Source organism: Fomitopsis serialis (assembly GCF_022376445.1).
Source record: "Fomitopsis serialis strain Sig1Antser10 chromosome Unknown B0H18scaffold_94, whole genome shotgun sequence".
NCBI lineage: Eukaryota > Fungi > Basidiomycota > Agaricomycetes > Polyporales > Fomitopsidaceae > Fomitopsis > Fomitopsis serialis.
The window spans coordinates 1-25575 of NW_025955054.1; the positions used below are offsets into that span (position 1 = coordinate 1).

Here is a 25575-nt window from a genome sequence, read left to right on the forward strand (position 1 = left end):
ATGAACTCATACAGTGAAGATACTTCACTGTCTTCGTCGTCGTCTTGAACGTCTTCGTCTTCGTCTTGTCCGCGTGAATGACTTGAACCGCCAGCGAACTCATGGATTGAATCGTGTGTGTTAGGAGTACCCGAACGTTCGGTGGATCTGAATACGTGTCTGAATGTAATTTTGCAAGGCCCGAAGGGAATTCTGGGTGCTTACCGGGTGTGTTCGATTGTTACTTGTCATCCAACATTTCCTGATGGTCGTCGACCGTAAAAATTGCCTTTAGTTTGCCTTTTTGTACCAGGAGCATTTCTGGCTCATGGTTTGGTGAGCGCAGAGGCCCTGCGTCGTTCGGAATGGCTGGTGCAAGCGCCGCAAGTATTGCCGGCAGCTCATCGAAGGTGCGCTTTCGCCTCACCATACCTACTCCATAAATTAATCTCGAATTCAAAAGACGCAGCGGAGGAATTACGCACTGGGAATGAAGGGCGGAAAGAAAGCGACGAGGCGAAAGGAGGTCTAAATCATCGCATAAATTGCACCCATCCTTCAACTGTCATACGTTACTGTAGGCGTTTACCCGCGCCATTTAAGCGCGGTTTGCGGTGCGTTCCTCGTTTCTCTCAACCTTCACGTACGTCGGTTCAGCAGCGCTAGGGCAAGTTGGTAACATTCGACCTTTCCCCTACCTGCATGATGCTGGACTGACCTGTTTGACTTTTCTTGTAGATCACAACGCGACAGCATTGATTGCATACGCTTGACATTATCGTTGTTGTGTGGTGCGTACTTTACTTCTGTCTCTGTTTCTCGCCCCAGACTTCAAAGCTACGCTGCATACTTACACATAGCTCGCGAGCTGTGGCGTGAGATCTCACGCCACAGGCACCACATTGGCACATATCATATAACGCGGCCTGTGCCGAGTTAATACGACGGACGTATCCGATTTGGATCCGATCCGTTGAAGCTGTGTCTTCTGGTAGTAGGAGATCGCGAGCGTGAGTAGTTCAAGTCGGAAAGAGCCTATCGGCGAGAGACTGGACACTGGCAGTTGGCACAGTGAGAAATCCAAGAACGTATACAGTAGGGGGGACGGGTTCTTTGCGGACCCTGAGGGGAGGCCGGGGCTATGCCGGCGTTGCTTGCTAATTGGCCCGGTCACTTGACGACATACATAGCTCCCTTGGCTTAGTGGCGGCCGGCCCCATGAGTTCTTCAGAGAGTCCGTACTCTCAGTGCCCGTTCTGAAGGAAGATGTCTTCCACCTCCTTTATTCGCTCTCGCTCTGTGCCTCAGTCCCTTCGCTCACCCCCTCCGGGCGCTCCTCAGTATCGTGTCAATGTCAACAGCGGCTTGAGGGGGGGTAGTTACTTGAACTCTAGCGTCGTCAACAAAGCGAACACTCCGGAGCCAGGTGAGTATTATTATCTGTGCAGCGCGCTCGTTAACGCGGCATCAAATCGTCAGAGATTAGCCAAACCAATCGAGACAAGTCCAACCCAGACAAACAGGAGCCAGGTACGTATAACGTTCTAATCCAAGTGATGTACCTACGCGATCCACTGACGATCGACTTACACCTGCGATTAGCTATCGAGCAGACCGACAACGAGGAACAGTACCCGGACGTGGTTCGCAAGGCGTTCGGGAACCGCCAAAGCGACCTTCCCTACGTCAAAGGCGAGATCGTAAGTGCTGCTTGCAGTGTAGATGCCTGTGCAATTCTAATCAGTACTATTACGCTGCGCAGAAGGTCCCCAACTTCACCAGGCAAGAGTGGAAGGAATTGCAGAAGTGGCTTCAGGAACACGACGATCTGAATCGTTACCAGTGAGTTGTCGTTTCCTGTACAGATTCAAGCAGTGGTACTGAACCTCGAGATCATAGGTTTGATTATGATCCAGAGACGAGTGAATTAACTACGATGTCGCCATTGCACCTACACGAACGCCTCATAGGGTTGAACAAGTTGATGCTTCACGAGCGGTTTATCACGCACTTCACTCCGAAGGAGTGGATATCCCGGTTGCTTAGAATAGCTGACGATACTGCGGAATACGCTTCTGTGCGTGGAAACGGAGGCCAGAAGAGGATCGCCGATGCCGTCCAGGCACTCAAAGTCGGCCGCGAACTGATCATCACCTCTCTGGACGAGACGGCGTTGTCTCAGCCGAAGTACACGGACAAGTCTGCGGAAGGGGTGCTCAATAAGGTAAGGACCTGTATCTAATCATCGTGCAACCCACTCAATCGAGCGGACGTACAGCTCGTGGAGATGGCGGACCGGCTCCTTGCCATCCTACGCTTGCGGCAAGCCACGCGGGAGGCGAGGGGAGAGGCCGCGGACGACGAAGAACCGCTGAAGCTTATTTCGCTCTCCTGCTTCTACATCGAGGAGCTGCAGCCGGGCCGTTCTCAGAGAGCGAAGTGGGCATCGCCGGCGATGGGTGATTTTTATCTCGACAAGCTTGGCCTCGATAACGCCGACTACGAGGAGATGTTGAAGATCTACCCAGAGTTGATACAAGGCGCAGGTCCGTGGCGCGCGCACGACCATGTGTTCTTCGGCGCTGTGCGCGTCTGGTGGTTTCACATCCCCCTTGGCGAACTGGAGACCTTCAGGGCTGGTGTGAAAGCAAAGTGGGAGATGAGCGAGTGGATCGCCAGGGGCCTCGCAATCGTAAGTCTTCGTGTTCTGTTGTGGGTTAACGTTCACTGACACGTCCAACAAGCCTATCCTGGAGTCGTACGGTCCTGCACAGCAGCTGCAGGTCGACGTCTTCCTGCGCAAGGTTGAGCAAAGCTACAAGGACAAACTCGCCATCCTAGCGAGCCAACTGTTGATCGATGACAACGAGAAACTCATTGATGAAGCCGTGGCGAAGCTCAGCAAAGAGGAAGGCACAAAGCGTTACGAAGAACTCTACCAGTACATGGAGCTCCTCCTCAAGCCGCCCAAGGAAGCCACCAGCTTTGCGGAGTCCATTTCCCGCATCGTTGACGAGATCAAGGATGGCGCCTACGGCACTGCTTGTGACCGCCTCTGCGATAACTCGCACATCGTCGGGCAAGACACAGTCGTGTTGCAAGGCGGCAAGCCCGGGCCCCGGGGACGCGACACGAACGCGGAAGACCTCATGGCTCGTGTTGTCCGTATGCGCGCCAATTTTCTCAAACGCAAGCGTGAGGAGGAGCCTGAGTCTGACAGCGATGTAGACTCGGACAGCATCGACGATCGTGCTCCCCATGGACCGAGTACCTCCCGCGGGTGAGCTCGTATGCTCGACGATCCATCCAGTCTTTCCCATCTCTCTCATGCCTTTGACTGGCGTGTGCTGTATGCCGTCCCCGTCGTCATTGTCTCATCTTCCATCGCCTCGCCTGTTGTATTGTCATCTCGAGGTGTGTACGAATAGGTCATGTCGCATCTCTAGCTCTCTCGATCGCCTGTGGTACGTTTGTCGCGGTGTACGATAACGTAGTCGTCCCATAGATACTCTTCGTTGTTCTCGACCTATCGCTATCATCACTGCTGTCCTTGTTATCGAAGCTGTTGTAAGTCATGTATCTTCGTTCGCCGTATTCAATATATTGTTGTATGTTCTTACAAACACAACGACCTTCGAGCTTCTTGCATACAGAAGTGAGTCATTAACGCACGGTAGGACACTCTCGCTATTGATGTTTTTCTCATTAAATTCCCTTTATTGTCCGCGAGGGCCGAGCCCTATGTAGACAAAGTACTATCTATGGGGAGAATGTCGAGTTACTGGTGCGGCGTGCGGGCGTCTCTGGCACGTCGGTAGAGTCAGTGTATTGTACGGGATGCAGAAGGGCGCGGGCGAGACGGCACGCGGGCGAGACGGCACGCGGGCGAGACAACATGCGGGCGAGATGGCGGCGGACACAGGAGTATAAGATGCAAAGTCAGCGAGACGATGGGCGAGAGAGACGGCGGGTGGGACATTGAGATGACGGGCCTGCGAGATGACAGGCCTGCGAGATGACAGGCCTGCGAGATGACAGGCCTGCGAGATGACAGGCCTGCGAGATGACAGGCCTATGAGGCCGGCCTGCGAGACGGCGGGTGCGTGCGATGGTGTTAGGGTGACGTCGACGGGCGAGAGCGATGACAGGGCGAGCGAGATGATGGGCAGGTGAGACGGCGGGTAAGCGGAACGGCGTGCGAGCGAGACAGGTGTGCGGGTGAGCAAGAGGGCGAGGGCGAGAGCGGGTGACCGAGTCGGCAAGGGAGCCAGCTCGGGCCTGACGGTAAGGTTGCCGGGGCTGACGGTGCTGCCGTTGACATGACGGGTGACGGAGTTTGCGCCGCCGGTGTACTCGCCGAATCTAGCACGAGATCGAGCTAGCATTCGGGCGAGAGTTTGTGGGCAGGACGCGTGAGCGGGCGGGCAAGATGTGTGACCAGGTAAGTCCGGTCATGCTACGACCGGGATGCGACGTTGATAGTGCATCGTGATGTCCAGCCATGCCCGGGATGAAAGGTGAGTCCCGACCGCAAGGACTGCACAGATAACATACCGGACGGTGGCCAGCACTCACGTCACTTGACCGGTACGATTGTGTCCAGAGACCGGGGGAGACACTTGCACCTGCACGCTCTGCGTGTGCCCAGTGAGATAGCCACGAACTTGAAGGATCGTGGCTGAGCACGCTCACCGACCGGACGTCGATCAGTCGCCACGCCGATTGTATGGGCGGGTGTCGTGTGCACACCAGTTGCGCAGGACTGTCCGTGGGGCGTGGGCTCGGGATACTGGGCTCTGGTCGGGGAGCGGACGAGCTCTAAGGAGTGTGGTCGCTGTTAGCTGTTACTTAGGACTTGCGATAGTAGAAGTCCTAAGCGCCTGTCTCGGGAAACTCCGACGCGGGAAACTGTTCGCTGGTACGACGCACGCAGGACGCACGCTTCGGTTGCTTTCACCCGCTGGTAACACTCTGCGCTACGTATGTACTGCCCTCACTGGTAACGAGGACGATGGCAAGCCGCGCACTCAACGAGTCCTTCGGCAATAACGACAAACCCATCATACGGGCTGACAAACGCAGTATGACCTTGGTTAGGAGGGTTAAGCGGGGCCAAAGGCGGGTGTGAAGGCGAGCGAGCGGGCCCACGAACAGGCGGGTGGGCGTCGGCAGGGCTAGCGGTGAGTGGGCGAGCAAAGCCTCAGATAAGTGAACTGACGAGCAAACGAGTGGACGAGGGACGGGAGAGCGAGCGGGCGGACGACAAAACACACCGTGACCACGAGTGTGCTGGGCTATTGCCCAGCACGCAGACACGGCCGGTGAACGCACACGCAGGTGGGAAGACAAGCACGCGAGCGAACGGACGGGAAGGCGGAAGGGCGAGTAGACGAGGGGGCGGGCATGAGAGAGGACAGACGAGCGGGTGGTCGAGCGGGCGGGCGGGCGTTGTTACGCAGCATGACACACTGACGGTGAGCACGCAGGTTGAACGCCCTGCGTGAAAACGCAGCCAGCAAACTGACCGCACGCGGACGAATAGGTGGGGCTAGGCGGCACCGTGTACAACACACGACGACAGCACACACACCGACGGCCAGCGCGCTGGGCGAATGCCCAGCACGCAGAGACGGCCGATGAACAGGCCACGTGCGCATAAGACTGTCGAGGGCCAGAGGAGAACGGCGGGCGAGCGAGGACGAGTCGGTGGCCGGGCGCGGCAATGCGACACACACGGCGACAGCGAGCACGCAGGGCAAATGTCCTGCGTGCAAACGCAGCCTGCGAATGGACGGCGGGCGAGGGTGTAGGCAAGGTCGACGGCACTGGCACGGGCGCGAGCAAGCGCAAATAGACCGCGCGCACCGGGGCGCGGCAACACAAAGCGTGCAAGCGCGACGCGCACAGCGTTGTTGACGAGCACACAGGACAGTTGCCCGGCTCCGAGTGAACCACGGGCACGGGTGCGGGCAGGGCAACAAGCCCGGGCGCGAGGACGCGAGACCGACGGTATCGTATCCGCGGTTCACCGCCAACATCGACGGTGAACTCGGCCCGATGGACAGCCAGTGGGCGTGCGAGGGCTCTGAGATGGTGGGCAGCAGGCAGGCAGGCGAGAAGGAGAACATGCAGACAGGGAGGTGCATGGACTTGCGAGCGAGGATGGCGACCAGGGAGTGGGCGAGAGCGGGCGAGAGAGTTCGTCCTTCCGATGTCTCGTTGCCCTCCTCGCGCACTCGCCCAGCCGTTCCTGATCACGCCGCCTGCACACGCCGGTGTACACGACCGAGGCGAGTCCATAGCCGATTCCCGCACTTTTCCAATCGAGCAGGGCCACATCTTTACTTTGGTGAGCATATCGCCCTTTATCGAGTCGAGTCCGCTGTGAAGCTCCGCCCCCGACTTGCTCTCGCACCCGTGCATCCTCCTCCAACCGCTTGCACTGTCTCATAATGCCACCAGAGCGTACCCACGAGTCGTACTCGAGCCCTACAAGTGGTCTGACGTGCCCCAAAACGGCTGGAGCAGAGACCCTGACCGCCGTATCCGCTACATCCAGCTAGCTAACCATTTGGAGCTAAAGCCATGGACATCCTACATACACTCGTGCAAGTACCGAGTCGCGCTATGCAACATGCAGCGCAACTCGCTGTACACCGTCCCCAACCCGCGCTCCAGTGCTGGCGCCCTGGGTAAACGGGAAATGGGAGCATTGCCACTGCGGCAGCAAGGCAAGACGACCCAGCTACGAGGTGTACCGATGGCGAGGCAGGTCAAGCACGATGCTCGGGGTACGTGTTGACCGAATACATGCAACACAGCGAAGACTGACCATGTCTCCCTAAGCCGAACGCACAGGGACGGCGCCACGTCGATGAAACCAGGAGGCGGCTTCAGACGGTGCGCAGGCACAAGAATCATCCATCGTGCACTCGTCTACAGTGCTAGTGCAGAGCACGGGTCAGCGGAACCCGCGCGGTTTGCGGGTACGGGTACGAGTCACCTTTTTGTGGCGCGAACCCTACCCGCCACTCTCCGCCACTCGCCAGCATCAGTCGTATGTGTAAGTACTGGTCGGCAACAGCGAGCTCCAGCGACGCGGGAAAGCCGTTGCTAGAGCTAACGGAAGTTAGAGGCAACGAGGGCACGAGGGTACACCCGGTTACGGCCAGTAGGGCCACCAAGCAGGTGAGTGCCCCGCTTGTTGGCTGCAGGCCGCCAACCCCACCATCTGCGAGCGCCGCCACGCCTTCCATGAGCCCTCCACGAGCCCGAAAGACCACAGCCCACCGCCTCCGCCCTCTAGGAGTCCGGGCGCACCGCGCTTGCTCGCCTGTCGATGACGCCTGTCGATGACGCTCCCTCCGACGTACGGGAATGAACACCACGGAAGACTTACCGCAGTCTACGACGTTCGAATATGTTGTCTTTGCCATCCTCGGTCGGCTCCGGCCGAAGAGAGCGAACGAATTTTCGAATTCGTACAAACCGTGCGCCTGCGTGAGTGGATTTGCACTTCGTCTCCCAGCAGAGAAGAACGGGCTGCACCTGGGCAGATTTGTGCGGCGCGAGACAGGCACGCCCTGACAATCTACGCTCGTACCACGACGTGCGCAATCCGTCCAGAGTAGAGTGTCGATTCGACGATGCGGGATAAACAGGCAGTAGGTTGGATTTATGGCTGTGGACAGTGTACGGATACGTACTGATGTACGAGGAGAAAGGGGGCTTGGTACTATGGTTATGCAATATGGGCAGCGTGACGGTTAGGCTGCTAACACCACTTTTATTTGATGTACCTATGTAGCTTCAGTCGCCTTGACTCAACCGAGGCGTTTTGACGAATATTATGAGCGCTTTCCCATGGTTAATAGCGCTCGGGCTCTGTGAGCATCACGGACGTCGATCGCTGAAGTTCACACCGTCTCGGCTGGTAAGCATCCACGGTGTGTCTTTTTCTTTCTCATCACCACAGTCTATCTCCTGTCTCCCCTCCCTTCGTGTGCAGGTATGGGCAAGCGGGTCACCCGGTCGGACGCAGCCGAACAAGCTTCCGAGAACCCGAGGACCACTAGATCGACCAAGAGCCAGGGCGCAGGCGGCTCCAAGAAAAACACTCAGCCCGCAAAACGCAAGGCGAGCGAGGCGGTAGCTAAGAAGAAAACACAGGAGATGACGAAGGAGAAACGCACTGGTGAGTGACCCCGTGCTGCAATGAACCTAAAAGTTGGTATTGCTGACGTGGCGTGGTAGAGGTACGGAAGAATGTGTCGAAGATGATGGACGAAGAAAACAAATCATCCACTGATGAAGAGCTACCAAAAGCAAAAAAGAAGAAGCGCGCCGTGATGGAGGACGAGGAGGTGGAAGATGACGAGCAGGATAAGGCGGGTGAAGGCACACCGGAGGATGTGGAGATGGACGATCACACGACTCAACAGCGTAAAGCTGCTCGACGTACGCGGTAATCATGGTCGGCGCGGTACACCTTACTGACTAGCTCGTCGCGTTTATACGAAGCCAAACCGAAACCCGCGTACGGTAAATTTGCAAGACCCAAGACGTCCTTGGATCCCGCCGAGGAAGATTTTGTGGGAATACTAGGTAAGTTCTCTCATAAATCCACATTAATACTGGCTAAGCTACTAATTCTGTAGTCAGAGGACGGCGTGAAGCCCGTGGGGACACTGGCAGTAGTAGCAAGAGAAGTGAGCTGAAGTCCGCCATACCTAAGTCTGCCAAATCTGCCGGTGGCAAGTCGCCCCATGGTACTGCCAAGTCTGCTGGTGGCAAGTCGCCCCATGGTACTGCCAAACCGAAAGCGCTGTCGGCGAGTGGAAAGGTAAGCAGCCATCTCGTACCGTGCACAAGCGGAGAAACATGGTTTCACATCGACAGGACAAGGGCAAAGGCCGAGCAACGGACAAGGATGACGCGGTCAGCAGTGAGCATGAGCTCGAAGAAGACGGAGTCAGCGATGGCGAAGGCAAGAATGAGAGCGAAGTTGATGAGGATGAGATCGATGAAGATGAGGTCGAGGATGAAGATGAGGGCGAGAGTGGGGACGAGGCCGAGGCTGACGATGTAGAGTCTCAAGAGTCGGAGGATGAGGGTGACGTGATAGTGAGTATCTTTCTTGGTTTATCAGTGGCGATCAGCATCACATCTACGTGCAGCTCGTGTCCGAGACGAAGGCGAAACCCAAGCCGGCTCTCACCAACTCGACGGGTGGTGAACGAGACAGCAGAAGTCGCGCCAAGGTCACCGACTTACCAGTCAAAGTTAGGACTCTCGTCTAGGCCGCGCAGAACTGTCTGCGACTACGCATTGCGCTAAATTCGGCGTGGACGAAGGAGGCTTCAGTCGCGTCCATACGGCTGCCAAAGAGGGATGTACTAATCAGTGACAGTGTTCGCAACGCTTATGACAGACGAGGGACTGGCGAACATGCTGCCGACATCAAGGCCGCGTTCCGGCTGCTGGAAGGCCCGAAGAAAGACAAGAAGAAAGCGGGTCGCGGCGCGAGCTCGGATGATGATGAGGACCCGGAACGAGCCGTGTTGAGAGCGAACACCTACGCCGTGGTGAGCCCACACTCATTGTAATCCACTACAGTCGGAGGCTCTGATCCTTTCCAGGTCTGGACTTGCGCATCACAAACTCGGAACGAGCTCAAGAGGAAGGCGAAGCAAGTGATAGAGCAGACCTTCAAGCTTGGCGGGCTGTCAGTCGCTCAAAGGACCGAGGTCGTCGTTTGGCTTCTCGAGACGCACCCCACGGTAGTGAATGATGTTACCGGGACACGTAACGGGACACGCAACATCGCGAACTTCGTCTCGGGGGCGTAGAGTATCACTTCGACCGGAAGAAAAACCTGGATCGAGAGGTACGTGTGCACACAGGGTCAGCACATCAGAGCGAACTCACTGCGATCTAGCGTACCAGGGTCGAGCCCACGGAGCCATTCCGAAACGAATGCATCCCTGAGCTCGTCTACCAGTACTACGGCCTGGCAGGACGTGGCGATGCGAACATTAATGCGGCCCTGGACGAGTTCAGCAAGGTGCCCTTCAACCTCATCGCCCTCGCGTGCAACGCGGTACGTCTCATCTTCGTCGAGTTCCTGCCCTACGTCAAGCTACTGATTGATGTGTATAATAGATTGAAGCGGCGTTGATGGAGGTGGTGGCGCACAACCAGTCGATCTTCTTCTCCAGCAAGCTATTCGTGGGCAAGTGAGTCATTCTTGCGTTCGATTGCAAATGGTGAATGCTCACTAGCCATAGGTGGGATGGTACAATGGCCATTCTAGAGACTCTGGAAGAGCGCGCGGGCGAGTACCTCAAAGAGACGCAGGAGCTCATATGGAAGCACATCAGGTAAGCTCTGGATCCAGACGGAGATCTTTACTGACCACACATACAGCAATCGTCTTAACGCTGGCCCCAACGCAGTCAACGCAGTCGAGGTGACGATGGTCAGCGATGAGGAGCCGCGCAGCTTCATCCCGATGCTCCAGTTGCGCGCATCAAAGCCGCAGAGCAGCGGCAACGAGCCCGCCGGCATGTCGAAGGCTGCGACGAAGCCGTCGTCGAGCACAGCAAAGAAGGGCAGTCAACCCACCACGACATCGACCGCGGGCAGGCCGTCCAGCTCGTCGAAGAGCGCGAAGACACAGGACTCGTCACAGGCGGCGAAGAATCCACCCAGTCCATCGAGGAAGACTCGTGGTGCAGGAGCGTCGACTTCGATGTCGAGGAGGAAGCACCGACGGCGCGACTCTGACGGCTCTGACGGCGGCGAAGTGGGTGGACAGGGCGAGACTGAGGACGAAGGGGGCATCGGAGTCACTGGCGAGGGCGGTGAAGGGGCTCAGGCTGAGATCGATGAACTCCACGGGTCCGGAGAAGGTGAGTATTCAGCCGTCACTTGTCACCTACATGATCCCATTCAGCATTCCCCAGACCCTGCCAGTGGCACATCCACGAATGGCGGGGCTTGACTAGGCTAGTAGAATGGTGTTCAACTGATGACTCCAGACTTCCAAGGTAAGTCAATCAGTCGTCTGCATGATCAAAGTAATTGCTCATTCAATCATCTAGCTCTAGTATTTATGGTCTCGTGTACTACTAGTACTCCTCCTTTGTAGGTCACTCGTACGTCGCTCGCTCTGCTCGCGCTGTCCTCAGGCTCTGTGTGGTACGTGTACTTGCTCCGAGTCTCGGTTTCACAGTTGTGGACCTGCTAGTCCAAGATGATTACTGTACACAGTCTTCACTGCAGTGTCATCATCATGTTGTATGCGTAGTACTGAACATTGTTGTAAGCTTACCAATATCATCGTCATCTCGGTCGCAGCCAATGCACAAGGTGCATATTTGTAAATAATTTGAGTACCCTGAAGACAAAGTCAGTGGCAAAAGCACAATTAAGTACAAAGAAAAAGGGCTCCATCACGGGTCTTCATTCAACTAAAGCCTTCATAAATGGAATTAGGGGACCTTTATAGACACGGTTAAAAGGTAGACTTGTGTAAATCAATCTTCATGTTCTTAAGCGTGCTAATTGCCTTCAATGCGCATAATATGGCATGATAAGTAAGGAAAAGACAGATTGATTTTTCCTGATGTAGGGTATTGCACGTGCAGATACTTTGTTATGCTTGCTGTGATCGCGGTGCAACCTCAACATAACACATCCTCCAGGTACTCATCACATGAATAGTCAAGAGCTGAGTATACCACTGTCATACACTGTGGTTGTCACTGTTGAACATGCACATTATAGGATTCCACCAGCAAGACCACCTCATGGGCAGCATGCCTGCTGGACAATCACACAGTAGTGCATACTGGCTTGAGCAACAGCTACATTGTGTTGGCACCCAGTCAAACACCTGGCCTCACACATTCTGACAAGGTAGATGACAACCAATCATGATCACTCAGAATCAATTTACTCTGGGGCAGTTACTATTCACAGGCAGTTGCCAACTGTGGAGAAATGTGCCTTTACACAGCCTCGTACCTCTTCAGGAAGCCCATATGGAACTTCTCCAGCATCCCCACATACTCCTCCACACCTGGACACAAGCACGTCAGCCGGTAATGGTGCTCACCCTCCTTCTGACCGAAGCCCGAGCCGGGCACGACGCAGATCCCCGTCTCCTCCAGTAGCTCCAGCGCGTACAGCGTGTCCGCCTCCTTCCCGACGTTTTGCGCGGCCTCGATGGCCTTCTTCGGGAGCTCGAGCTTCGGGTAGAGGTACAGCGCGCCTGGCGAGTTCACGCAGGACACGCCCGGGAGCGCGTTCAGCCGCTCGGCCATGAGCTTCGTGCGCTGCGCGAGGGCCGCGTGGATGCTGTCCGTCTCCTGCTTCCACAGCGAGTGGCTCGGCTCGCCCGCCTTCGGCGGGCGCACGAGGCAGTCAACACCGACTTGGCCCGAGAGCGGCGGACAGAGCCCGACGGAGACCATCTTGTAGAGCAGCGCGCGGATGTCTGCGGGGATGTTGCAGCACTCGAAGTAGCCTCCTCTCCGTCCGCACTCGCCGAAGACGCCCTTCGAGATGGAGTGGAAGGACACGAGGGGGATGGGCGAGTTGAGCTGGCGGACGACCTGCTTGAACGAGTGGAACGGGTGCTCCGCGGGGCGGTGCAGGTTCGCCTGGTAGACCTCGTCCGCGAGCAGCACGAGCGAGTGCTCCTCGCAGAGCCGCACAAGCTCCTCCATCGTCTTCCGGTCGAGCAGCGCACCGGTCGGGTTCCCTGGGTTGATCACGACCAGCGCGCGCGGCGTCACGCCCTTCCCGTCCGTCTCTGGCCGCTTGAGCGCCGTGCGGATCTCTTCGAGCGACGTCGACCAGCCGTCCGACTCGGAGAGATGGTACGGGAGCGCGACACCGTTACACTGCGCGAGCGTCGCCGTGTAGAGCGGGTACTGCGGGATCGGGATGAGGATGCCGGTCTCGTGTGGCGTGATGAGCGTGTTGAGTAGCAGCGCGACGCCCGCGGACGCGCCGCCGGTGAGGAAGATGTCTTCTGGGTCACTCGGGTACCCGTCACGCTCTGTGCGGCGGTTAATGGGCGTACATTTGAATGAAAATGATACAAACCTGTGATGAACTGCGAGACATGTTTTCGGATGAGCGGGATGCCCTTGCTATGTGAGTACGCGCCGACGCTGCCGATCTCAGCCTGCAGCTCCTGCGCGCGTGCAATCACATCTGCTGGCCACTTGTCTTTCACGATGTCTACCAAGGGCGGGTATTCCATGAGAGCGGCAACCTGTCATGATAAATAGCGTCAACTGCTGAACTGGAGTGGGACTACAACCGAGAGGGAAGGGAGGTGGAAATGCATACGACCAGTTGCCGCCCATGGACAAGACCTGTGCCCAGCGCGACAAAACACGGACAGATGTGTGCACACCAGCAAAGTCCAAGGGCAGGTAAGCCGACCATCTTGTCTGTCGAACCGGCGAGAGTGTCTCGTACAGATGAGACTAAGACCAGTTCGCGCATCCAACTGAATGCCTCGAACGGTCCGTCAAGGTGGAAGGCATGACGCCTCACATTGAAAGTCATAAACACGGCAAGCCTCACCGAATGAACGGTGTCCGATCTACACGCTTGCACGGTTCGTAACAACTCCATCGTTTCTGATCCGCATGCATCGAAGAAATACCGTCAGGTCATTCCCGAGGCAAAATTCGCTCGACGGGCTCGGAACGTCTAGCACAGATCGAGGTCGGACGCCCACTTCTCGGCTTGACTGCGCATCCAGAGTCATCGCCTTCTTGTTCGTACGAACGTGGCAAACTTTGAGATGTCGCTGGGGGAAAGCAGGTCTCGGGTCGCGTCGGTCTTTGTGCTCGAATGGAATGGCGAGGCATCCACACTCGACAATGAGGCCTCCAGCAGTACGGCTTCTTTGCCTACAGCCGCGCGGATGCCCTCTCGACGCATCAGTCAACCTCTGAAGGCACTGACGCAGGTCGACGGGTAGCTGCAGCACCACCGCCAAACGACGCGACGGTGACAACCTCTCAGCGACTCGAGCGACCAATTGAAAGCGCGGAAACTCGATCCGTCGAGCGGGCCTGGAGCGACGGTGGACAGGTCGAGAGTGTACATGGCCATACAAGCGCACTCTGCCCCGCATTGCAGTGATGCGGACATACCCCGCACGCGGGGCTCGAGGATTCACGTGTGACATGCCATGCACCGTACTTCTCCTTCGCCCAGACGTCCTCAGCGCACGCAACGACCCAAGCCCAAAAAAAAAAGATCCAGCCAAAATGGTAGTACGTACCTGCCGCGTGAAGGTTATTGGGGGCTGGTCGAGACCCTTCTGCTGGGGGTTACCGATGTTGCTGCTGATGACCCTCTTGAACGGGAGCTTGTCTTGGTGCTCCAGCGAGCGGAGCTTTTCGTTGAGCTCGTCAGCCTTGATGGCGAGCTCGCCCCGGACGGCATACTGCACGTTGAGGATGGCCGGGTTGAGGTCGGCGGGAGTCAGGGGCCGCATTTTGCGCGAATGCTGGTGAAGTCGGCGAGAGGAAGATGCAGGACAGGAGCAAGCAGCGCGGGAAATCCTGAGCATCTGAGAACACGACTTTTGATCACGGCGAGGAAGGAGGACAGACGGCGAGGCGCGAGGCGAGGGGAGTCAGGCGGTGAGCGTATTTACACACTCGATCACGGAACACCGCCGACGCGAGCCGCGAGCGAGCGTCCCTCCTGCTTTCCTCGTCAACCTGCGGGACATTCGCGGCAGTCGTTGATCATTGGCGGCGATGCATAGGGCAATGGGCAGCCAGGAAGATCGGCCAGGGATGGAGGTGGTCAGGAGCAAGGTGCGCGCGTCCTGATCGAAGCAGCGACTCGCAGAATACGCTCGAACATCGCCTCTGCCCGCTCCATTCTCCTCCTCCTCTCGCCTTTCTCCCTCTCATCTTCACTTCCGCTTTCCAAATTGCCCGGAAATTATTAGCGACTATGTTCGGGTGCTGTGTGGCCGGCCGCCTTCTCCAAACGAACCTTCAACAAATAGACGAGACACACGCGATGTTCGAGCTGCCTAACGCGAGCACAATCAACCACATCTGTGTATTCTTGCTGGGTACAGGTGCGTATGACTCCCAAATCCCGTAGTGCATGTGTTCTTACGCGTAGGACATGGTCTTCGTTGACCAGTACCTTTCCCGGACGGCTACGGCGCGACCGTCCACCTCCACTGGCCCGGCAAGGGCTTTCAACTCCTAGGCATGTAAGTTCACCTATCCTCCGGTTCTCCTCTATCCCTTCATAAGGCGAACGTCCTCAGGCTCTCCAATGACAAGCCTTCCGCCATCTTCCGCCTCCGCGGCACCTTCTCCTCGCAATCCACAAAGTCCGCTCTCTTCACGAACGGTGCACCAGGCACGTTCGACGCGGCCACACCAGCGGATGTCACAGCCATCCTCGGGATCGCCATCGAGCCCCTCTCGACGATCGAGGCCGAGATGGCTGCGCTCCCCAACGCCGTCGCGCGCCCGGCGAACGCGCAGCCCGACGCGACCCTCCTCGCCGAGCGGATAGTCAAGCATTTGTTCAACTACGTGTCGGGGTTCATGGGCGGCGGGCGAGTTACGCCCGAGAGCGTCGTGCCGATGGCGATGATCGCGAAGTGGTACGAGATTTTCGTGGGGAAGGTGCGGAATACGGGTATCGGGTTTTTGGACAACCAAGAGTAGCGGCACGGGATGAAGGGCAGCTCCGCTGTACACTACGGACTCTATCTAGCGTGGATGGTATGATAGGATTCTCTTGTTGCACGCGTTTGGTCAGCGCTCATTTAGGCTAACCCTTGACTGGTAAGTTGCTTGTAAGCGAGAAGACGCGATAAACAGTCATCTGCAAGTGTAGTCCTCGAGATCAACTGTGAGTGCTTCTCTCCAACCGCGTCGTTTTCACTGATGCACAACCAAACTGTTTCAGATTCAGATTGATCCATGAATGTCACGCATGCCTTAGACTGTGAAAATCGTGCAGGACACTCTACAGCTCGTACTCGCGTACTTACAAGAACACCTGGGACGCAGACTACCTTGACGGTTCGTCCCTCACTCGTCCCCCGCTTGACGATCCGTCCCCTACGTGACCGTCTCGCCTGCGATCGCTCTCAGCCTCACCTTCTGCGCCTGCGCTGCCCTTACTGGACTGTGCTGACGTTGTTCACAACGACGTAGGACTGTGGCCCTATGACAGGGGCCTGACCCCACACCGCCGCACCACCCATCGAGAACCTCACGCCGGCATCGTTCTCCGCACCTCGGATGGTACCGCTTTCCACGTTGACTAGGCCATCAGGAGGCTCGTATCAGCTTTCCTCTGCGATAACTTATGTTCAGTGTTCACCAGGGGCTCCCCAATCATAACCGCCGTGGTACCAGGAGCTGTAGGGTGTGTGACTCCGTTTTGCGGAGCATCAGTCTCACATCTCCAAAGATGCTCTAAACGGAGGCACTCATGGTCTATGCTTTTCCTGGCTGCTATGGTTCGCCGACATCATTCCTATCACTGCAAGAGTGGCCTTCTGAACATGGCAATATGATTGATTTTCCACCGGGATGTGGCAGCATTTGAGCGTATGACGAATGCGGTGCTTTACGGACTCTGTGCGAGCTATGCAGGTGAGTCCATCTTTACCCGATACTACGGTGCTGAGCCGTCTGCCAGACCCGTATTTGCCAGAAGAGGTGAGGATTTGTTCTTGGAGTCGCGCATGCACCACTATCAGCTTGCGAGTACTCCAACGGCTGCATGACATGCAGCGTACGTGCCCCGCGCACTGAACCAGGCTGTGCCATGGTCATAACAGTATCCGTACTCGAGCTCACACTTAGAATGGACGAACGTTGCAAGTAGTGTCAGCAGATCAAGACCGGCCTTCGCCAACTTCGATGTATGAAGCCCAGGTGCCACCGTGGCAAGCGTGAGTCTGTTTATATCACGACCGAGGGAGGTACTGGCTCATCAACATCTATCTTATCAAGGTTCAATGCGAAATTGAAAGACATATGTCTATCTGTGAACGGTCCAGCTCAGAATGGTACAGCAGCTATCTACGCTCGCATGCGCCGTCCGCCTGATCCGTTCAGCGGATAGTCTTGTGGTTCAATGTGGTGACCTTCTCTGTTGAACGATCATTGATATCCCCTATAGAGCAGGTTGAACCTACCGTAGGGTATTCTCGATCCCTGAGCATAAATGTGCCATAGCTCAGCGGACTCGGGCCGGACTCGGGCCCCCGGCATACATCAACTCAGTCTTGTCGGCCCTCACCCGCCCACTGGCATCACATCCCTTCACGCTCGCGCTCCTCATCCGCCCCTTTCTCCACCCCAGCTTCGCTCTACATTGCGTCCCGACGTCCTTCAGCGGTTGTGATTGCCTTTCCCTCAGCCCGGGTCGATATCGTCCTCACCGTCCTATCCCGTCCTCGCCTCGTCTGCGCTAGCCCCGGCGCTGTCAACGTCGTGTCGTGTCGTCGCCTTTCTTCCCCTACACGTCCCTACTCTCTCGCCTCTTCCTGGCATCGGCGTCAATCTACCTCTACCCATCCTATCCTCCACCAAATAACCACATGTCAGACTCGTGCTCAGACTCTACTGCGAGACCGAGCCTGAAAACGGCATCGCCACCCTTCGATGACCCTGACGCGGACCTGATCATCCGCACGTCAGACGGGGTGCACTTTCACGTCTTCAAACTCATCATGAAGCAGGCGTCGCCCGTCTTCCGCGAGACGTTTGCCTTACCCGAGGCTCCAAGACGAGCTCGATCGTGGAGGTCGCCGCAAGCAGCAGGGTGTGGGACTACATCCTCCGGATGCTGTATCCCGTGAACCGCGCGCCGTCTGTGCCAGATCCCGCCGACTACTGGCCACTCCTGGAGGCGGCGAGGGAATACGATATGGCGGGTGTGCGCGAGGCCGTGAAGCATGCCATGATGGACCCAGCAGTGTTGAAGACAGACGCGCTCATGGCCTACGCACTCGCTTGCGCATATGGCCTTCCCGACGCAGCCTGTGCCGCTGCGAAGGCATCCTTCCAGTCGTGGCCCGGTGACGGACGTCCGCCACCGTGCATTCCTGAAATGCGGTGTATGCCTGTCATGGCTTATCATCGGCTTTTGCGGTACCGCTGGGCTTGTGTTGAAGCCGCAACAGCTTGTGCGGAGAGCAGTGACCTCTTCCGATCTAATACTCGTTGGGAAATGAGGCCATCGTTTTCTGCAACTGCGACTAGTCGGGTCAAAAACTCGAAAGTGATCGATTGGCCGGAATGGATCACCGCGTTGCAAATGAAGACTCACGGTAGCTCACTGGGCTGCCCACCAAGCCGCGCCCACGAAGACAGCGGACTTCGGGCCTACATCGATGACTACATAGACAGATCCATAAAGTCACTGCGCGTCGAACCAAGTGGCCAAGTAGTCGCTACGACTGACGCGATTGGGCCCATCCTCAAAGCTGCAAATGTGTGCTTCGACTGCAGGCGGATTGGCTCTGACGCGATCGTTCGATTCGCCAATGTCTACGCGCAGAGAATCGATGCTGCGGTGGCGATGGTATGTAAGCCGGATGAGTTCATCGGTCCTCGTATGTTCACTCATCTGGTTTGCCAGGTTACACTCGAATTTATTCTTGACGGACCGTATACGTCAGCCTGCCTCCACCCCATACCTCATACCATTTCACCGTATAGCCACATGATGGAGTCGTGCTCGGACTCTACTCCGGTATCGCCACCTTTCAACGACCCTGACGCGGACCTGATAATCCGCACGTCGGATGGGGTGGACTTCCGTGTCTACAAGCTCATCATGAAGCAGGCGTCACCCGTCTTCCGCGAGATGTTCACCTTTCCCCGAGGCTCCCAGCTGAACAACTCGGTCGTGGAGGTTGCTGAACGCAGCAGGGTGTGGGACTACATCCTCCGGATGCTGTATCCCGTGGGCCGAGCACCGTCTGCGCCAGATCCCGCCGACTACTGGCCGCTCCTGGAGGCGGCAAAGAAGTACGATATGGCGGGTGTGCGCGAGGCCGTGAAGCATGCCATGATGGTCCCAGCAGTATTGAAGACAGACGCGCTCATGACCTACGCACTCGCTTGTGTCTATGGCCTTCCCGATGCAGCCCGTGCCGCTGCGAAGGCATCCTTCCAGCCATGGCCCGGTGACGGACGTCCACCACTGTGCATTCCTGAAATGCAGTGTATGGCTGTCATGGCTTATCATCGGCTTTCGCGATACCGCTGGGCTTGTGTTGAAGCTGCAACAGCTTGTGCGGAGAGCAGTGACCTCTTCCGATCTGAGACTCGCTGGAACGGGAAATCAAACGTGATTCATTGGCCTGAATGGATCACCGCGTTACAGAAGAGCACTAAATGTGGTGCCCGGTGTCCTCCAAGCCGTGCCCACAAAGACAGCGGACTTCGGGCCTACATCGATGACTACATAGACAGATCCATAAAGTCACTGCGCGTCGAACCAAGTGGCCAAGTAGTCGCTACGACTGACGCGATTGGGCCCATCCTCAAAGCTGCAAATGTGTGCTTCGACTGCAGTCAGAAAATTGGCTCTGACGCGATCGTTCGGTTCGCCAATGTCTACGCGCAGAGAATCGATGCTGCGGTGGCGATGGTATGTAACCCCGGATGAAATCATGAGTCGTGGCTGAGTATGTGTGTTTTCCAGGTCACACTCGAGTTTAGACTTGACGGACCGTAGAGCGGGCATGCTTCTGGTACTATTCAAAGCTCATTGGTGATAATGGAGACAACAAAACAGATATACTGTGTATTGGATATGATTACTTATGGTAGCGGGAAGAAGTGGGATTCAGTTATTCCTTCGTGTGCTTGAAAAGTTCCTGCTCACAAATGCGATAATGTTCTGCGCGAGGATCCACCAATATGACTGCAAGATGAGCTAATCAACGGATCGGTAGGTCGAGTAGTCTGCGTTTGACAGGCTTTGCGTCCGTATCTTGATTGGCCTAGCCGTTCAGATTCCCGGTGGCAAGTCTAGTCTCTGATCAGTGATATGGGCACCTGCCGTACGCGTCTAAGATATGCAGCTGTATACGCGTCAACACGAATACAGAGCAACAGTCCTGCGGTGAACCAGGTCGATCCACTGTGGTCTGAGCTCCCCTAATAAATCCCAGGTCATTCTGTACCTCTGCCTCAATGACTACGCCGCTCGGTCAGTCAATGAACAGGCCTCAATAGAGCAGTAACTTGCCACAAGGTCTAATATGGGTCCGTATTCCAGGCGGCCCAATGCCACAACATTTCAAGTACGTCGGACTCGAGAGCTTGCAGGGTAGGTAGTTACGTCGACTGTCTGGAGAGCAGTCGCTCACCACTGGTAGCTAGCCACGGACGTTCGTAGGGTCAAGACATGCACGCGTCGGCGAGTAGCAATTGACGTACTCGAGCGCAGCGCTGCACGTACATCCGATGTCGATTCATGCCGCCAGTGGGTGAAACGGGGTGGACCCCAACATCGCGCGCGCACAAAGACGAGAGAGAATTATGCTGCTGACCTTCGGCCAAGACACAAAAGAGCGTAGAATTTCGAGAACTGCACGTTCATCACCATCGGGCACGCGATAGATTGGGGATATACGTACATCTGAACACCATGAAATCAGCGTCTTAGCAATATGACATCGCGCTGCGTTCCTTCGTGACAGACTATGATATGCTGCATCCTGATGCTACGCAAGACGAACCCGGGAAATTGAGTGCCATCTTTAGGCCTTATCTTCCTGCTCTTTCCTCCGAAGCAAAAGCCAATCCTTTTGTCTTGTCATACCACAGCACTGGCTGGAACGACCGCAGACGATGGTGCGTATGAAATTTCTCTGTAGCCGCCCACTTCATATCTCGGAACGGAGTCTTCGAAAATAGGAAATGAGGAGCGCACCTGTGATCCATGTTCTTCGCGACGCAATTCGCACGCTTGGAGGCCAAACTCGACGATGTTACAGACTGAGCAAGTTCACTCTCAAATGACAGACTCAAAACTCCCTTGCAGGACCATTGCCGACGAGTACCAATTCGCCCGCATTCCAGGTGTCAGCACAACACAAGGTGATGAAAAAGGCTCGAGCCAAACCTCATTCGGATCGCATGCTCTCGCGGCGTCGCGCAGAGAAACCCAGAACGCCGCGCTATATGGTGTGAGTCTTCTTCATGCTGTTCAGGAAGCCTGAGATGCGCAGCACTGCTCAAACGAGCATAATGGCTCAAGAGGTTGGCCACAGTTATATAAAGCATAGACAAGTCCCGACAGGGCTAGTCACGACCAGATGGGGCTGCGATTCAAGAGGATGAGAATCCCCGACTCCGACCGGAGGGAGAGAGGAGGGCTTTGTCCACCCTAACTTGAGACGATGCCGGCGATGCCGCTCCCTCCGTGGGAAACACGTGACTTGCAGCTCCCATAAACGGTATTGCAGCAATGCTCGAGTGTCCTACGAGGCAGCTCGAGGCAGTTGGATCCTTCCGTGCATCTGGCTGTGTCTGGACGCCTGGATCTCTGACCATCAAACGACTCCTCCCAAATGCAGGAGAGTTTCTCTCATTTTTGATAGCCTGCACTTACAGACTTATGTACTGTGATACATACTGAGTCGTGGAAGCCCGAGACGCCCGGGCGGCGAAGCCGCCGCGGGCGTGAGGGCTTCCAATTGAGTCTCCATACCACTCCGATGGTACAATATTACAATACATGCATAATATACTCTGGTGCCGCTGTGGCAGGCTGAGTAGCTGTGTTCCATGCAGGAGTCGGGGATCGGCGCTTGCGCCGCTACGATTCGAAGTAAATTCGAAGCGAGAGGCGGTGCTGTGCCACGGTCACGTGGGCATGTCGTCCGTCGACGCGATACAGGTAGTCTCCCGTGGGCAGAGTAGACAATTCTTTCAACCTGCGCGCGCTCCGGATATTCTTGTCTAACGTCTGCTTTTGATACCCCCCTGTTGTCTGGAGGTCGGTTTCACATCGCCATCAGCCGCTCGGCACGTCACGACTATGTACAAATACGACGGCACAACGCGCTCTGACGCGTCCGAGGCGCGTCTCGGTCATTATAATCTGTTATTACGCGTTCTGCAATGCAGTCCGCGATGTCGCTGTACACGCCCTCTTTACAGCATCCTCGGTTACTTATGTGTTGATGACATCAAACAGCACCAAGCAGGTGCACTGAATCCAGCGAAAAGTAGATTACACAAAAATATATTCCTGTGAGTGGCTTAGTGAGAGCGCAGGCGAAGACGTGGACACGCGAGTAGGCAGGTACAGAAACGACTGAGTTGCCATACAATGGAGCAGGCTGGTGAGAAGGCAGGCGGGCAGTCGGGTGGCCGAGCTGGCGGGTGGCACAGTAGGTGCGCTGCCAGACGGGCGAGCGTGCAGGCGGAGGAGCCAGGGGATATGTTTGCAGCTAGATGGGCGAGTGCGCGGGCAGATGAGTGGGCGTGCGCGCGGGTGGTCGGGTGCATGGACGCGCGGGGAACCAGGCGCACGGGCGGGCGGCTAGGCCGTTGGGCGCAGGGGTGGGTAAACAACTGTATGGGCGAGCGGGCGAACGTGCGGGAGTGTGTGGATTGGCGGACGGGCATTTGAACGCGCGAGTGGACGCGCGTGCGGGCAGACAGATGAGTCTGCGTGTTAACGGTCGCTAGCAGGGGCGTACTTCGACTTCGAAGCTTCGAATTTACTGTACTTACCTTCGCCGTCCCTTCTTCCTTGGCGATTCCTTCATCCCGTGCATACCACGATCATTGTCGTCTTGTCCCCGAAGCTCGACTTAAGCTGTGATGGCTGATTTCGCGCGGCCGGGCAGCGTGTCGCTAGAGCCGCACAGCGCCAGGAGGTACCGCCTTCTGTCGGTCCAGCAACTGATCTCGGGGCGAGTTAGCTAACAGCTGTGCCAGAGGGCAGAACCATACCGAGGCAAGCGAGAATCCGGCCATATATGTAAGAGGGCATGCCGAGAGGAAGATTCCGCACGAGAACATGCCAGGGAGTGCAGGCGAGACAGTGCGAGTGGGACCGGCCAAAGGCTCGGGTAATAGATGAGGGACCGAACGAACGGCGAGCCCAAACGCGGTGTTCCAGTTACGTCGCTACACACCAAACTCGCTTGATGAACTATCCAGACTGTAAACAGTATCAGGTCGCAGACGGGCGGCGAGGGACAGACCTTTCGTTACTTGTCGCAATCAAGGCGTGAACGTTCGAACTCTTGGCTGAAGAGCATCTTCTCGTATCAAGAAGCGGCAGATAGCGGTGTAAGTTGGTATTGTCGAGCTGACGAGGAGCAGCGCACAAGACGACGAGCTAGTGCGCGACTGAAGCAACTGCACGCAGAGGCACCCGCCACAAGCTCGGCCACGCACTTGAGGCTCCGCCGGCGATCCACAGCGCACATTCAGACTGCGACTGAAAATACCGACCTGTCGACAAGGGAGCGCGTCGAAAAGTAGACTAGATACAGGCTGTTTGCTGAGCTGCTCCGTTCCGCAGAGTTCTGGGACTAGTGGCACTGGAAGTGGGCACGTTTGCTACCAAAATGGGCTGCTCGCCGGCACTCTCTGCATCTTCTTCACTCCATCTGTACTAACGTCTTTGGGACGGTGGCTTATGCTCCTTTACACGAGGCAGTCGACGCGGCTACTACCAACCGCGCATTCACCTCCCACAGGTCACTATCCCACTGCTTTTCCTGTCGTGTCAGCTTTTCCAGCGGTATCAGAGCTGTTCTCGCGATGCTCCGTGCAATGTGGCCACACATCTCCGGTACTATCGGGGCACTGCCCTCGGTCGCTCGACGCGTTAAATTCGCCACTTGGGCGGCGATGCGTAGCGGCCCGCGATCCGTATCTAGGCGTGCTGTGTCCGGGTGGCGGTGACACCGAGTATATGAGGAGGAGGCAAGTGGTTAGAGGCCCGTCATTCCTCCCGCCATCTTCGTTGTTACCCATGGTGTTGTACACAAACACAGCGAGATCATTGACCGTCCTCGTGTCGCAATAACATACGCTTGAGCGTCACGGGCGCACGAGAGTGCCCGCACTCTCCGTCTGGGACGCCTCGCTTCTCTAACCTACTCATTTACCTGCTCAACCCATCGAGTCACCCACCTTTTGCCCGTCCTTATATCCTCAACTTCTTCCTGAAAGCTGAGAAGACATAGTTTGCATCGACGTCTGATACGTTTACGAGTGGACTTGCTCATTACCTCTTAGGTCTTCGTCGGTAACAAGAAATACGCATGGTGCGACAGCCAATGATCACTCGTGCGCATACGAATCTAACCCCTGCTGCGATGTAGCGAGACGTGCATCAAAGGCCACCGCTCGTCCACATGTAAGCACACAGACCGCCCGCTGTACGAGATCAAGAAAAAGGGCCGCCCGGCGACGCAATGCGAGCACTGCCGTGAGCTCCGCAAAACCAAGCAGCTGCACGTCAAGTGCATGTGCGCGTCCAAAATCGACAACGCGCCCGACGCCGCGGGGCCATCGACTATGAGAAAAGGTGATTTCCCGTAACATAGCAGGCGCCTTGACGTGAGACTGATCGTCAAGGCCCATCGCTCTTTGTACGTTTTAGGTGCCTCGAAGGTGCCGGCGAGCGCCGCGTTTCCCAGCGGGCTATCCCCCGAAGCGCTGGAAATGTTGGTCGCATTGTCGGACGGCTCAGATTCCGAGCTCAGTATGTGCCGTCGTCGTACGGTGTCGTTGATCGCATAGTACAACTGATACGCTGCAGGCCATGTTCCCTGCGAATGTGATCACAGCGGACCGTGCAACTGCACGACTCCCCGCGCACCACGCAACAAGGGCAAAACCCGGGCGCGACCCCTTCACGGAAACGCGGAACAGGACTCGTCCTCGAAAAGTTCAAGGGAGCCACCAGTTGCTGGGCCCGCCGGGATCGTCGCGTCGGCGCACGCAGCAGGACACCGCCCAGTTCTACCTCGGCCGCCCCCGCCAGAACCCTCAGTATCGTTCCGGACTGCGCATGTCCCCTCCGCGATTCCTTCCCATCTGCCTGGCGGGCGCCGGACGTCCCACGACCAACACTACAGCCCTTACGGCAGGGCGTACGAAGAGACATACACAAGCGATCAATGCGGCAGCCAATCCGTGACTTACCAGAGCACAATCTCGCCTACCAACGAACCCTCCGACCCCACTGCGGCCCTCCCGGACTTCCAACCGTGGCCGGCGTTCAGCTCACCGTCGCCGAGTGCGTCCCCGTTCGCAAACATTTCCCTCTGCGGCTGCGGTCCCACTTGCGCATGCCTTGGCTGCTTCGAGCACCGCGGGCGCGACGTGCTCCCGGGCGCGACATGCGCCAACCCAAACACTTGTATCGCCTGTCTTGAATGCGCAATGCTCGCGATCCCGCCTGAAGTACCTGGCATGACATACGAGGACACCCAGGCGCAGAATGTAGACGAGTGGTTGCGCCAGATGACCGTTGCTGAGCCGCAGATGCAGCCCCAGTCCGAGGCGGCGATGCCAACTC

The 25575-nt window shown here is 56.7% G+C and overlaps 6 protein-coding genes across 6 annotated transcripts; 5 read left to right on the forward strand and 1 right to left on the reverse strand.

Moving 5' to 3' along the window:
* Positions 1 to 1245: 1245 nt before the first annotated feature.
* B0H18DRAFT_958112 (uncharacterized protein) lies at positions 1246 to 3263 on the forward strand (the record flags this gene model as incomplete). The annotated part of the gene is made up of 7 exons (XM_048042658.1): positions 1246 to 1405; positions 1459 to 1509; positions 1582 to 1679; positions 1724 to 1821; positions 1879 to 2203; positions 2258 to 2671; positions 2724 to 3263. The coding sequence occupies 7 exons, from the start codon at positions 1246 to 1248 to the stop codon at positions 3261 to 3263; spliced, it is 1686 nt and encodes a 561-aa protein (XP_047888668.1).
* Positions 3264 to 6613: 3350 nt separating this feature from the next.
* B0H18DRAFT_1123262 (uncharacterized protein) lies at positions 6614 to 10981 on the forward strand (the record flags this gene model as incomplete). Its single annotated transcript, XM_048034660.1, has 15 exons — positions 6614 to 6770; positions 7988 to 8173; positions 8233 to 8436; positions 8500 to 8583; positions 8637 to 8821; positions 8878 to 9102; positions 9156 to 9239; positions 9279 to 9563; positions 9618 to 9758; positions 9828 to 9865; positions 9925 to 10078; positions 10141 to 10214; positions 10266 to 10358; positions 10405 to 10889; positions 10944 to 10981. 15 exons carry the CDS (start codon positions 6614 to 6616, stop codon positions 10979 to 10981), a joined length of 2433 nt encoding a protein of 810 aa, XP_047888669.1.
* A 689-nt stretch (positions 10982 to 11670) lies between these two features.
* B0H18DRAFT_913067 (transaminase) lies at positions 11671 to 14506 on the reverse strand (the record flags this gene model as incomplete). Its single annotated transcript, XM_048041569.1, has 3 exons — positions 11671 to 13045; positions 13093 to 13264; positions 14291 to 14506. The coding sequence occupies 3 exons, from the start codon at positions 14504 to 14506 to the stop codon at positions 11991 to 11993; spliced, it is 1443 nt and encodes a 480-aa protein (XP_047888670.1). The 3' UTR covers positions 11671 to 11990.
* Positions 14507 to 14976: 470 nt separating this feature from the next.
* B0H18DRAFT_883243 (DUF775-domain-containing protein) lies at positions 14977 to 15713 on the forward strand (the record flags this gene model as incomplete). Its single annotated transcript, XM_048040962.1, has 3 exons — positions 14977 to 15106; positions 15175 to 15247; positions 15305 to 15713. 3 exons carry the CDS (start codon positions 14977 to 14979, stop codon positions 15711 to 15713), a joined length of 612 nt encoding a protein of 203 aa, XP_047888671.1.
* A 2660-nt stretch (positions 15714 to 18373) lies between these two features.
* Positions 18374 to 19926, forward strand: B0H18DRAFT_1032649 (uncharacterized protein). The gene is made up of 3 exons (XM_048030133.1): positions 18374 to 18591; positions 18649 to 19665; positions 19720 to 19926. The coding sequence occupies exons 1-3, from the start codon at positions 18589 to 18591 to the stop codon at positions 19750 to 19752; spliced, it is 1053 nt and encodes a 350-aa protein (XP_047888672.1). The 5' UTR covers positions 18374 to 18588; the 3' UTR covers positions 19753 to 19926.
* A 4364-nt stretch (positions 19927 to 24290) lies between these two features.
* B0H18DRAFT_883227 (copper fist DNA binding domain-containing protein) lies at positions 24291 to 24593 on the forward strand (the record flags this gene model as incomplete). Its single annotated transcript, XM_048040960.1, has 2 exons — positions 24291 to 24316; positions 24374 to 24593. Coding segments are annotated over 2 exons (246 nt in total), but the record flags the coding sequence as incomplete, so codon positions are not given.
* Between the last annotated feature and the right edge of the window lie 982 nt (positions 24594 to 25575).

Bases quoted from the DNA above. Each gene is read 5' to 3' on its own strand.
- B0H18DRAFT_1032649 (XM_048030133.1), top strand. The intron at 19,666-19,719 runs GTATGTAACCCC...TGTGTTTTCCAG, and splicing joins TCGATGCTGCGGTGGCGATG to GTCACACTCGAGTTTAGACT.